This window comes from Notothenia rossii (genome assembly GCF_949606895.1).
Source record: "Notothenia rossii genome assembly, chromosome: 1".
Lineage (NCBI taxonomy): Eukaryota > Metazoa > Chordata > Actinopteri > Perciformes > Nototheniidae > Notothenia > Notothenia rossii.
In genome coordinates, this window is record NC_136912.1 from 31,238,146 (window position 1) to 31,249,825 (window position 11,680).

General features: G+C 45.9%; 1 protein-coding gene across 3 annotated transcripts; it reads left to right on the forward strand.

The window, feature by feature from the left end:
* Positions 1-7,363: 7,363 nt before the first annotated feature.
* Positions 7,364-11,621, forward strand: LOC307018566 (zinc finger MYM-type protein 1-like). 3 transcript variants are annotated; one of them, XM_079648870.1, is made up of 4 exons: positions 7,364-8,316; positions 8,415-8,516; positions 8,642-8,728; positions 9,283-11,621. In XM_079648870.1, exons 2-4 carry the CDS (start codon positions 8,468-8,470, stop codon positions 11,493-11,495), a joined length of 2,349 nt encoding a protein of 782 aa, XP_079504996.1. In that variant the 5' UTR covers positions 7,364-8,316; positions 8,415-8,467; the 3' UTR covers positions 11,496-11,621. The 3 variants fall into 3 exon arrangements, with proteins under 3 accessions (XP_079504996.1, XP_079504994.1, XP_079504995.1); XM_079648868.1 differs by having other exon boundaries at positions 8,415-8,728; XM_079648869.1 differs by having other exon boundaries at positions 7,364-8,728.
* Positions 11,622-11,680: the final 59 nt, after the last annotated feature.

Genomic DNA, 11,680 nt, shown 5'->3' on the forward strand with positions numbered 1-11,680 from the left:
GCTTTATCCATGGCTGTGTCAATACAAAGTGTGAAAACTCTTCTAAGAAAAGGCGTTATGACGTGACTCAATGTTACACACAAATTAGACCTAAACACAGACAAACCTTGTGCCCTTTTCAACCAGGTCCTTGGTAAACAACAGCACGTTTCCTTTCGTGAGGAAGACGCACTTTTAAACTTTTACCGTCATATAAGTCTTTTACTTCCTACCGCATCCTGCCTTCAAAATAAAAGTACCCGTTTTCATAATGTATCCAAATTCGTGGATTCCACGTAGCGTCGCTATGCCCGAATCTGGCTGTGCGTCGCACAAGGTCAAAATGCCCTTGCTATTTTTAAGCTGTTGGCTGAAACAACAGTCGCCAAAGTAACACAGATATAAGACTTTATTCAATCCTAAAAGAGGTAGATTGGCGGGATAAATGGCTGTCTTTAATTAGAAGAGACCACTGGCAGCCAACATCTACCCTCAGATTGTGCAGTCTCCTATAAATTAGCACTAGCTACATTTGACCTCAAATTATGTAGCTGCTAGTGCTAGCTAGCTAATTTTTTATCTCCATTTGACAGGAAAACGCTGACAATCCAAAACACTAATCTTCAGTTGCCACAGCTAATGTTACAATTAAGCAGATAGCTGTGTCACGTCACCAAACACACGATGATCTTAGCATTATGTTAGCTAACGTTAGCTAAGCGCTAACGTTCTTCAGATTGCGTGGTACCTAGCTATGCTCTTGAAAAGCCTTCAGGCTATCTCTGGTGTATGGGGATGGATTTTGTGTACAAGATAAATGTAAATGTCGGGAAAATAAAGTTGGGGCAGACACTTAGCCTAAGGGACACAATAAAGTTCAGAGTAATAAATATGGATTGCAGCAAATAATGGATGTATTTTCCAAATGTCTTTCTGTCTCACTAAGGTGTGCTGTGCTCATTGCCATGAAGCTATAATAGCTAACTAGCGCCACTAGAATCAGAAATACTAAATTTAAAAGTTGAAACCAACTATTAACGAAAATAATGCTATTACTACTTTTATGTTAGTATATATGACTACCTAGCTACGATTTGTTACAAAAATCTTAAAATATAGAAGTGAGACCCACCGTTATTGTCGTCTTCATCTCCTTCCCTGTCAGCATCCTCTTCAACGGATGAGGGGGACGGAGGGAGCGCAGGTGTTGGGCTGATGTCAGGGCTGATGATAACAGGGCTATCAGCTAACAGCTCCGGTGTTCTAGCCTCACTATCTGTAGCTGAGCTGCTGGCCGATGTAGTTCCACAAGGACGTTTATTGTAAAAGGAAATTTTAGTCTGAATGGCTCGCTTCATTTTAACAGTTCATACAATTTTTGTAATGGCAAATAGTTGAAAGTAAATTAACATTTGTCTATATGCAGTTTTTTTCCCTTATTAAGACCCGCCCTACTCTGCCTCTGATTGGTTTTTCATCAGTTCTCGCGCTGAAAACCTGACCAATCTAACCAGCGAAGGCATAGAGTTAGCCAATATGAGGCAGAGTAGGTTTGTGTCATGAGTCTTCACAGTACTATGAAATGACATTGAGCCACTACTAAATAATGCGCACCAGCGGTGATTGAGAAGTGGGTATACGCCATGGTGTCTGAAAAATAAGTGGGTATACGCCGTATACCTGCGTATACCCTGGACTACACCACTGGTTACGGCCCGTCCACACGACGGCGTCCGTTAAAGCTTCAACACTTCTGCCCATTCTGTGGCCGTTTCTCAATCGCGAGGATACTGGCTTGGTAGTCGCATACTTCCAAGTCACTTCCTTCAGAAACGAAGCAAGTATACTTTCAAGCCACGGCTTCGGAAAACAAAGAAGAATGGAATAGGCTAACAAGTGTGCCACTCTCTCTAACGGTTTCAACATAAACTGTACGGAAAATAAATACCTCACGATGTCTATCTAATTATGAACTTGCTTAACTTTCACGGAACACATTTTTGGTGATAACAAATGTAACAAAGTCACATATTTACCAACCCATGTTCTACGCCACTACATACTTACATTTAAATGTGTGCTGCACTGCGTCGGTTCAGCCATTCTCCGCAAGGATTTTTGAAATTGGTCCGTGCGCAAAGCATTGTGGGGATTTGAAGGACGCGAAGTCTACCCATGTGCAGCCTTGAAATTACCCCCAAACCAAGGACGTGGCCTCGGTGGAATTCCAAGTATGCTGGAGATTGGAACAGTCCTTCGGCGGCACTCAATGACGTAGTATCCTTGAAATATTGGCTTGGAAGCCAGTTTCCTCGCGATTGAGAAACGGCCTGAGTGTGAATTCGTCACACTTTGCCGAACTGCATTGTGGGAGCTTCGCTTTGATTGCTTGGCTCGCTTCAAAAGTTGAGCAAGGTTCAACTTTTGTAGCTTCGACGGAAGCGTCAGCCAATCAAATCATATGCCAGTACAAGCTCTAGCCAATCAAACCACGTGCTTGTGTGTCCGGGGCGGGAGATTCATGTGATTGGCGTTATTGATGCTCAGTTCATACGTGAGAGAACGTCACGTGTCATGTTGCTGCCCCATTAGGAGACTCTTGTTCAGATTGGAAACGACTCTCCTTCAACAAATGTCTTTTTTTTCTCATTTGATCCAACTGTACATAAAGCTTGAGTGGCACGCGAATCAAATCATAAAAGCACTCCCCAGCAGCGACTGTCACTGTAAGCTGATCTCGGAGCACCCAGACAGTATGATTTCAAGGATCAGTGAACGGGAGATTATGAACACTAATCCCTGGGGGCTATCTGTTTAGCGGCAAACTCCACTCTTAGCAGCTTTAAACGGAAGTTGCCGCTCAAACACAAATGAAGTCTGTGTCTATCAAGAGCTTAGGCTGCACTATGTCGCACTCTAAAGCCACATATGCTCCAAAGGTATTCAAGTGGGGAAAAAAAGAAGCAATGGCTTTTGAGGCTTTTAATCTGTTTTGACAGGGATATTGTTGCACAAATCAAAAAGCTCCTTTTAGGTGCATGTTTTTTTTTTTTTTAGATTGGTGCGGCTGCGTGAGATCTGATGCCACACTGTGCTTTGATATAAAATGATCTCGTAAAGTGGAAAATAATCGTGCCATCATGCTAAGGCTGCAGCTGTGCATGTTCAGTGACGTCCAGAGGAACAAGAAAATGTGTCTCCGCACACGATTAGATGCTGTCTTTAGTGATCATTCACGATGCTCACATCCATCTGATTCCCAGGCTTAGGAAAAGCTGGAAGGAAATGTGTTGTCTTATTATCTCCTATCAAATCCTAACGGATGAGTTCTATTCCAGAAGCCACAGAAATCCATTCAGGCTGCTGTCCTTCATAACTTATGTAAGATTGGTGAATGGAATATGCCATAGCTTTTTTTATATAACTATCATTGACACAATATTGTAGTCATATGATGCACAATATAGTTCTCATGAAGCTCAGCGCAAATTCAGGCAGGAAGACCTATCACTTCGTATTGCACGTCATGGCAATACTCGCTCCCTTCACTAATTGATAGGGAGCGCCACTCCTCAAGCTAACCTATCACTTCCCTCCATCCACAAGCCTAATTATCGCACCTGTTAATCCCTCTATATATGCTCTCCCCTTTTCCATCAGCTGTCTTCCAGGTGTCAACGCGCTAAATTGCTAGTTTACACTCCTCTTACGCCTAAAAAACACTGGATACGAAAAAAAAAAAAACATGTCTAATTCAGACTCTTCCGAGATCTTACCTTTTTCGAAGGATCTTGATCCCGATTCCGATGCACTTCCAGAGGAAGCGTCAAACTCCTCAAGTCACCGTCGCCTCAGTTGTCGTCTGAGCGCCCGCAGCGGCTCTCGCACAGCAGAGGCAGAATTCCTCGTCGCCCATCTCCGCAAGCAGGGCATAACCCCAGCCCCAGATCTCCTGCTTTCCCAGCTCCGTGAGCTGTCGGACCAAGCCTCCGGCGCGGTCTCCCAGCCCAGGCCAGCAGCTCCAGCCAGCCCCCCAGGAAGAGGGCGTGGGCGCTCTCGCGGCCGCGGGGGTAAAAGGTCTAAAAAAGCTAGTCCTCCAGGAGCTAGCTCGGCCAAGAAATCCTCCACTCCTCAGGATCGCTCCAGCGGCGCTCAGCAGCCCTGCACCGCCCAGCCCAGCGCCGCTCAGCCCGGGAGCTCCGGCACTCAGCCCCTCTTCGATGGCAGCCTAGTCAACACACTGCAATCTCTGGCAAGTTCTATGCTCCTAATCGACGCTCGCCTCCAGTCCATGGAGAGAGGCCAGGCCAGAGCTTCAACCTCTGCGGCGGCTCCGCCGAGTCAGGATTTTGCATTATGCACGGTAGTTCCTTCTCACTCCCTGGCTTCCGCCCTCCCGGCTCCTCCCTCAGGTAGGCCCTACATTCCCCAAGCCGCTAACATCTCCTCACGGCTCAGAGCTAAGATCCTCAACGGGAAAGACATTAATTTAGTCAGCCTTATTCTGCCGTCCCCGGAGTGCGACAAAGCCATCGCCTCGGGAGGAAGCATTACTGCTACTTTAGATCTGTTATTTAGATCTGCAGACCCCCGGCTCCTCAAAGACCTTTCTATAGGGCAATTTATTGTAGCTTTTAGCATCTTCCGCGATGCCCTCTGCGCAGTTTACCCTGAAAGGAGAGTGGAGTTAGATGCTTATCTGGCCATGATCGGCGATCTTCACATCAAATACGGGAAATCCGTGTTTAACCAATACCATAAAAGCTTCTCTAGCAAAGCAGCGCTGCACTTAGCTCATTGTAACATCCGCCTGGACTGGTCCGTGCTGGATACCGAGCTGCTCGTTATGGCTACCGGCGGGCAACAAGTCGTCTCGTGCATCAGTTGGTAGCGCAGGGCCACACCTCTCCGCTCTGCCCTTCAGTGCCTCTCTCCGGGACTAGCGTTTTCCCCACGCAGTATTCTGGGAACAATAAACCAAACCGTCAGGTGATCAAACAAGGGGATAATAAGATTTGCGTTTCTTTTAATGAGAACGTGTGTTCCTACCCTCCTTGTACTTTTCTTCATATTTGCAGTACCTGCAGGGATGCTCACCCGAGGTCAGTTTGCCCAAGGCGCCGGCCCCCCTTCCCGCGCCAGAATCAACGTGGTGGAAAAACCTCTTAAAATATCAGCCCTCAACTTCCATTAACACCACACATTTAGCAGCTGCGCTTTCGACTCACCCAAATCCCGTGTTCGTTGATTATCTTTTGTCAGGGCTCTCTCAAGGGTTCAGGGTAGGGGTCCTTCCCCCCCCCCCTCAGTGACTTTAGTGGCAAAAAACCTGCAGTCAGCCACCAAAGAACCCACCATAGTCTCTCAGCTCATTCAAAAAGAGCTCAACAAATATTTAATCGGTCCTTTCCATTCCTCTCCGTTCCCAGTGTTCCGGACAAGCCCAATAGGGGTCGCTACACACAAATACTCTGAGAAGAAAAGGCTCATCTTCGATCTGTCCGCTCCTCGCGCTGGCCCGTTTTGCAGCATCAATAGCCTTATTCCCCCAGAGTATTTTTCTCTTCATTACGCTTCAGTTGATAATGCCATCAAGCTCATCAAATTCGCAGGGCAAGGAGCGTGGCTCTCCAAAGCAGACATTACTGACGCGTTCAAAATAATTCCCATTCACCCATCTCAGTGGCACACATACTTGCCAACCTTTAGAACTCAGAAATTGGGAGCATTTCAAAATCCCCCTCGGGACAACTCAGGCACCTCTCTAGCAAAACTCAAACTATGCTTTCAGGAGTTATGTGTTCCCCTCTCAGGAGAGAAAACGCTAGGTCCCACCACACGCCTGGAGTTTTTGGGCATTACACTCGACTCCGTAGACATGGAAGCGTCTCTCCCCACGGAAAAACTGCAGCGCATTCACGACATTACAAAGTCCTTCTGTGAGCAACAAGTTATCACCAAGCAGCAGCAGCAGCAGCTGCTCTCCCTGCTCGGGCACCTCAACTTCGCCACGCGTATTATCCCTCAGGGGCGCTCTTTTATTTCCCGGCTCCTGGATACAGCGTCGGCTGTAGAAAACCTCCATGACCACCTCTACTTAGATGAAGGCTGCCGCTCTGACCTGCGGTTCTGGTCCCTCCTGCTCGCACACTGGAATGGCGTCACCTTCTTCTACGACGACCTTGTGTACTCCTCCGACTCCATGAGATTCTTCACGGACGCTGCCCCATCCGTGGGTTTTGGGGGTTTCTTTCAGGGAGAGTGGTTCGCAGGCTCATGGTCTCCGGCATTCCCCCCGGCATTCCCCAGCCATGCCTCTTCCTCCGCTTTGCATGAGATCTTTCCGATCGCTGTTGCCTGCCACGTGTGGGGTCACCTCTGGCCCCGGCAGCGGATCTCAGTACTCTGTGACAACCAATCAGTGGTCGGAATTATTAATAAAGCGCGCTCCCTGTGCCGTGACATCATGCCGTTCATGAGAAGCATCACGTGGTCTTCCATCGACCACAACTTTCTCATCTCCGCTCGTCACGTTCCCGGCCACCTCAACTCAGTGGCTGATTCCCTCTCTCGTTTCCACTTCCAGAAATTCCGGAACCTCTGCCCAGAAGCCAGCGCTCAACCCGTCAGGATTCCTCCCCTCCATCTTCTCTCTCTCTTCTAAATAGAAGCCCCCTAGCAAGGCACCTCAAATCCGCCAGGTTTTTCATGAGGAAGGGCTTAGCCGCTTCCACCCTTAAAACATATGATTTCGCTTGGAGAACGTTCGCTTTATTTTGCTTTTCCGTAGACATTACACTTAAACCCGTTCTCATCTCCACCGTATGCGCCTTCATGTGCTACTGGGCCACTGATCGCCACCTCAAACCCCAATACATCCGGGGCCTCTTAGCAGGAGTTCAGTTTAACATTCGCTGTTTCGATCTCGGCTTTCCCAGCCTGTTCACAAACCAGTCAGTCAAACTCATTCTCAAAGGTCTTATTAAAACATTTCCCCCTGCCTTAGACCGGAGACGTCCTATTACACTCTCCACTTTACGCCTTATGCTCTCCAAACTTAGAAGTGGGTTATTCTCCCCTTAAATCGATGCACTACTTGATGCTTTATTTCTCCTAGCTTTTTATGCTTTCCTCAGACCAGGTGAATTTACCACAGCTTCTCTAACGTTCGATTCCAATCGAGACGTCTGCTTGTCTGACATATCCTTTCACGCCAGCCATTTTAGCTTACATCTTAAGCACTCCAAATGCGGCGGCGCCTGCTCCGTCATCGCTGCCCGCAACGCAGGGGCGGAGCTTCCTACAGGCAATATAGGCGGTTGCCTAGAGCGCCACCCAGAGGGGGGCGCCAAAAATTGCAACAAAAAAAAAAAATTTTTTTTTTTTTTTTTTTTTTTGCTTGGCGCAGTTTTGGCGCCCCCCCTCTATATCTGCAACCATTATTCTTACATAAAAAAAAAAATTCTAACATAAGGGAAAATGAGCCAAAAATCTAAAACGGTCGGTCGGTCTAAGAGCCTCGGCTTTAGGTGTTCACAGTCAGAACATGCTAGAGCGCTGTGCATTGATGGGTATCGGTCAAGTGTTTATAAAATTGAGCGTTGAGGAAAGAAAGACTAATGTTAGAGAACTATGAAGAGGCAAAAGCCATCTGGGGCGCAGTATAAAAACAGAAGAAAAGAAGAAGAAGAGAAACGTGCCAAGGTGAAAGGTATGCAATTTTGATTGTATTGTCAACATTAGCGAATGGATCATGTAATCTTGCTAGTTAGCCAAGCCAACGTTAGCTAGCCAGCGTTTGTTATTGCCATTCAGTCGAAACTGTCATAAGGCTATTTTCTTTGTGTCATGAAATAGAAATATTAGTAATAATAACAATGTTAGTTTTGGTGTAGCGAGCTAGCCAGTGTGGTGGAATGTTAGTTAGTTGGTAACGTTAGCTAACGTTAAGTTTACCTCAGAAAGCACATTGACTATCCGAGTCAAACATTTGCCAAATTCAACCCTGTCATAATGTGCGCTAACGTTAGCTAACTAGCTCAGTGGTTCTCAACTCCAGTCCTGTTGAATGTTTTCGTTCCAACCCAGAACTAACACACCTGATTCAACTGTTCTAATAAGATAGGCACAGCTCTTGATTAGTTTAATCAGACCTGTCAGGCTGTCCTAATGCTTAATAACTAAATAATAGCTACATTTAACAAATGGAAATTATTCAATGTTGATAATACACATTTTGTTATATCATTTTAGATTCACTTTTAAAATATCTGGGACCATCTGCTGCATCAGTTGACAAGGAACCGCCATGCACCTCAGCTGTGCCGGCTTCCTCAGGTGAGTGCAATGTGTCAATAGATGTTCCTGATGATAAATAATTGAATGTGAAATCCAGTCAATATATTTGCTCTTGTGTGTTCTTTCTATATTTATAGACCTAGAACCACATGAAGGAACGTCAGAACAGCAAGCTGCTCATCCTGATGAGATGACCACTGATTCCACCCTGCCACTGACCACTGTGTCTGTTTGTTCTGGTGAGTACAATATGTCAATAGATGTTCCTGATGTGATGATAAATAATTGAATGTAAAAATGACTGTCGTGCCATTTCTAATCCAGCCAATATATTTGCTCTTGTGTGTTCTCTATATATGTATAGGCCCAGAACCACTGCAAGGAACGTCAGAACAGCCTGCTGCATCTCATCCTGATTGCACCACAGATTCCACCCATACACTCTTCTCAGGTGTGTGCCTGATGAATGTAAAGATGTTTAGCTATAAACCTAATTGTCCTCATGCTTTCAAATAATTGCTTTCTGTTTTTATTTACATTTTACACACTGTCCCAACCTTTTTGGAATTGGGGTTGTGTGTGTGTGTGTGTGTGTGTGTGTGTGTGTGTGTGTGTGTGTGTGTGTGTGTGTGTGTGTGTGTGTGTGTGTGTGTGTGTGTGTGTGTGTGTGTGTGTGTGTGTGTGTGTGTGTGTGTGTGTGTGTGTGTGTGTGTGTGTGTGTGTGTGTGTGTGTGTGTGTGTGTGTGTGTGTGTGTGTGTGTGTGTGTGTGTGTGTGTGTGTGTGTGTGTGTGTGTGTGTGTGTGTGTGTGTGTGTGTGTGTGTGTGTGTGTGTGTGTGTGTGTGTGTGTGTGTGTGTGTGTGTGTGTGTGTGTGTGTGTGTGTGTGTGTGTGTGTGTGTGTGTGTGTGTGTGTGTGTGTGTGTGTGTGTGTGTGTGTGTGTGTGTGTGTGTGTGTGTGTGTGTGGTGAATATGAGGTGAGAAAATGTGCTTCACATGCCCTCCAGATGCAGCAAAGACAGACGATCCACTACCAACCGATCCTGCTGACTGCCCTTCACATCTCACAGACACAATGAGGACAGAGTTTGTTCGGAGAGGACCATATCAGATAACACCTGATTTCATTTTCCCAAGGAGAGATGATGGGAGAAGTTGCCACCACCAGTACTTCAGCAGGACCTTAGTAAATGGAGAAAGGATCAAAAGAAGTTGGGTGACATATTCAAAAAAGAAGAACAGTCTTTTTTGTTTTTGTTGTCAACTTTTATCTCCAAAACAAATTCATTTAACAAATGCAGGACTGTCGGATTGGAAAAATGCAAGTGCTGCTTTGACCAGCCATGAAAATAGTCCGGAACACCTGAACAATTTGGCGTCATGGAAAGAATTGGCAGTTCGATTAAAACAAGGTACAACAATAGACAAACAAGAGCAGGCCATCCTTGAGGCAGAGAAGAGTCGGTGGAGAGCAGTGCTGACACGACTGGTTGCTATTGTACAGTCTCTGGCAGGGCGAAATATGGCATTGAGAGGAAAGACAGAAATACTCCACTCTCCTTCAAATGGAAACTTTTTGAAAGAGGTTGAGCTTTTGGCGCAGTTTGACCCAGTGATGAAAGACCACATCCACAAGATTAAAAGTCAAACATCCCACCACAGCTACTTGGGCAAAACCATTCAGAATGAGTTGATTGAATGCATCAGTGGAAAGATTCTATCAACAATAGTGCAAGAAATAAAGAAATGCAAGTACTTTTCCCTCATTTTAGATTGCACCCCGGATGTTAGCCACACTGAACAGCTGTCAGTAGTCATCAGAATTGTGACACTGGAAGAAGACCCCCAGATTAAAGAGCACTTCATGGGATTCCTAGTAGCAGAGGAGTCCACTGGTGAAAGTTTGTCCGCCCTGATTTTGAAGAGGCTGGAGGAGTTGCAGATTGCCTTTGATGACTGCAGAGGACAGTCATATGACAACGGCGCAAATATGAGAGGGAAGAACAAGGGAGTACAGGCCAGGCTACTGCAGTTGAACCCAAGAGCTTTGTTTGTGCCTTGTGGGGCACATACACTCAATTTGGTCATTGCTGATGCTGCCAAAAGCTCCAAAGATGCCATATCATTTTTTGGCATTGTGCAGAAGCTATACTGCCTGTTTTCTGCCTCTACACAGAGATGGGCCATCCTCAAGAAACACGTCAACCTTTCACTCAAAATGTGGTCAGAAACCAGATGGGAGAGCAGAGTGAAAGCTGTGGAGCCTCTGCGATATGAAGCCGCAGCTGTGAGAGAGGCACTGCTTGAGGTGAGAAACCAGGCCAAAGACCCAATCATCAGGATTGAAGCCCAGTCTCTGGCAGAAGAAGTGGGGTCATTCCGCTTTTCACTGTGCACAGTGGTCTGGTATGACATGTTAAGTCAAATTCAGCAGGTGAGCAAAGTCCTGCAGTCCCAAACAATGCAAGTGGATGTAGCAGTAAGTCTACTGAAAAAGACTGAAAAAGCTCTCAAATCCTACAGAGCCACAGGCTTTGTGGCTGCACAAACATCAGCCAAGGACATGTGTGAAGACATGAATGTGGATGCAGTCCTTGTGCAAAAGCGGCTGAAGTCAACAAAGAGGCACTTCTCATATGAGTCTCCTGATGAGCCATTGAGGAATGCCTTGCAAAATCTGGAGGTAACGTTCTTTAACGTGGTGGTAGATGCTGCAGTGTCAGCACAAAAGGAGAGGTTTACCACTCTTGAACATGTGCAAGACAAGTTTGGCATTCTGTACAACTTCCCAGACCTGCCACACCAAGAGCTGATGAAGCAAGCAGAGGCACTTGCACACACCTTAAGCCATGGAGGGCAATCTGATTTGGATGGGAAGGAGCTGGCTCAGGAGTTGGAAAATGTACCTGACTTGCCATCAAAGAGCATGACAACTCTTGAGTTGTTGAAATTCATACACACAAAGCAGCTCACCGAAATATATCCCAACTTGTGTATTGCTCTGCGGATCAGTGCAACGCTACCAGTAACAGTAGCTTCAGCCGAGAGGAGTTTTTCCAAATTAAAACTCTTGAAAACATACCTGAGGTCCACCATGGCTCAAGAACGCCTCAGTGGTCTGGCTGTAATCAGTATTAACCATGAGGTTGGTGGTCAGATTTCATATGATGATGTGATTGATGACTTTGCAGCGAGGAAGGCCAGAAGGATTGCACTGTAAATGGAAACCAGTAGGAGCTAATATGTAGGCCAACCTTGTGTGATGATAGGGAGTGGAATGTAAATAGTTCTTGAGACAAAGTGAATTTGTAATTTTTATGTATTTGTTTGTTTATTTAGCATATTATATTTTGATTATTTGACATGTGTAACATATTTTACAATACATAATGTTCTTTTAAAGCA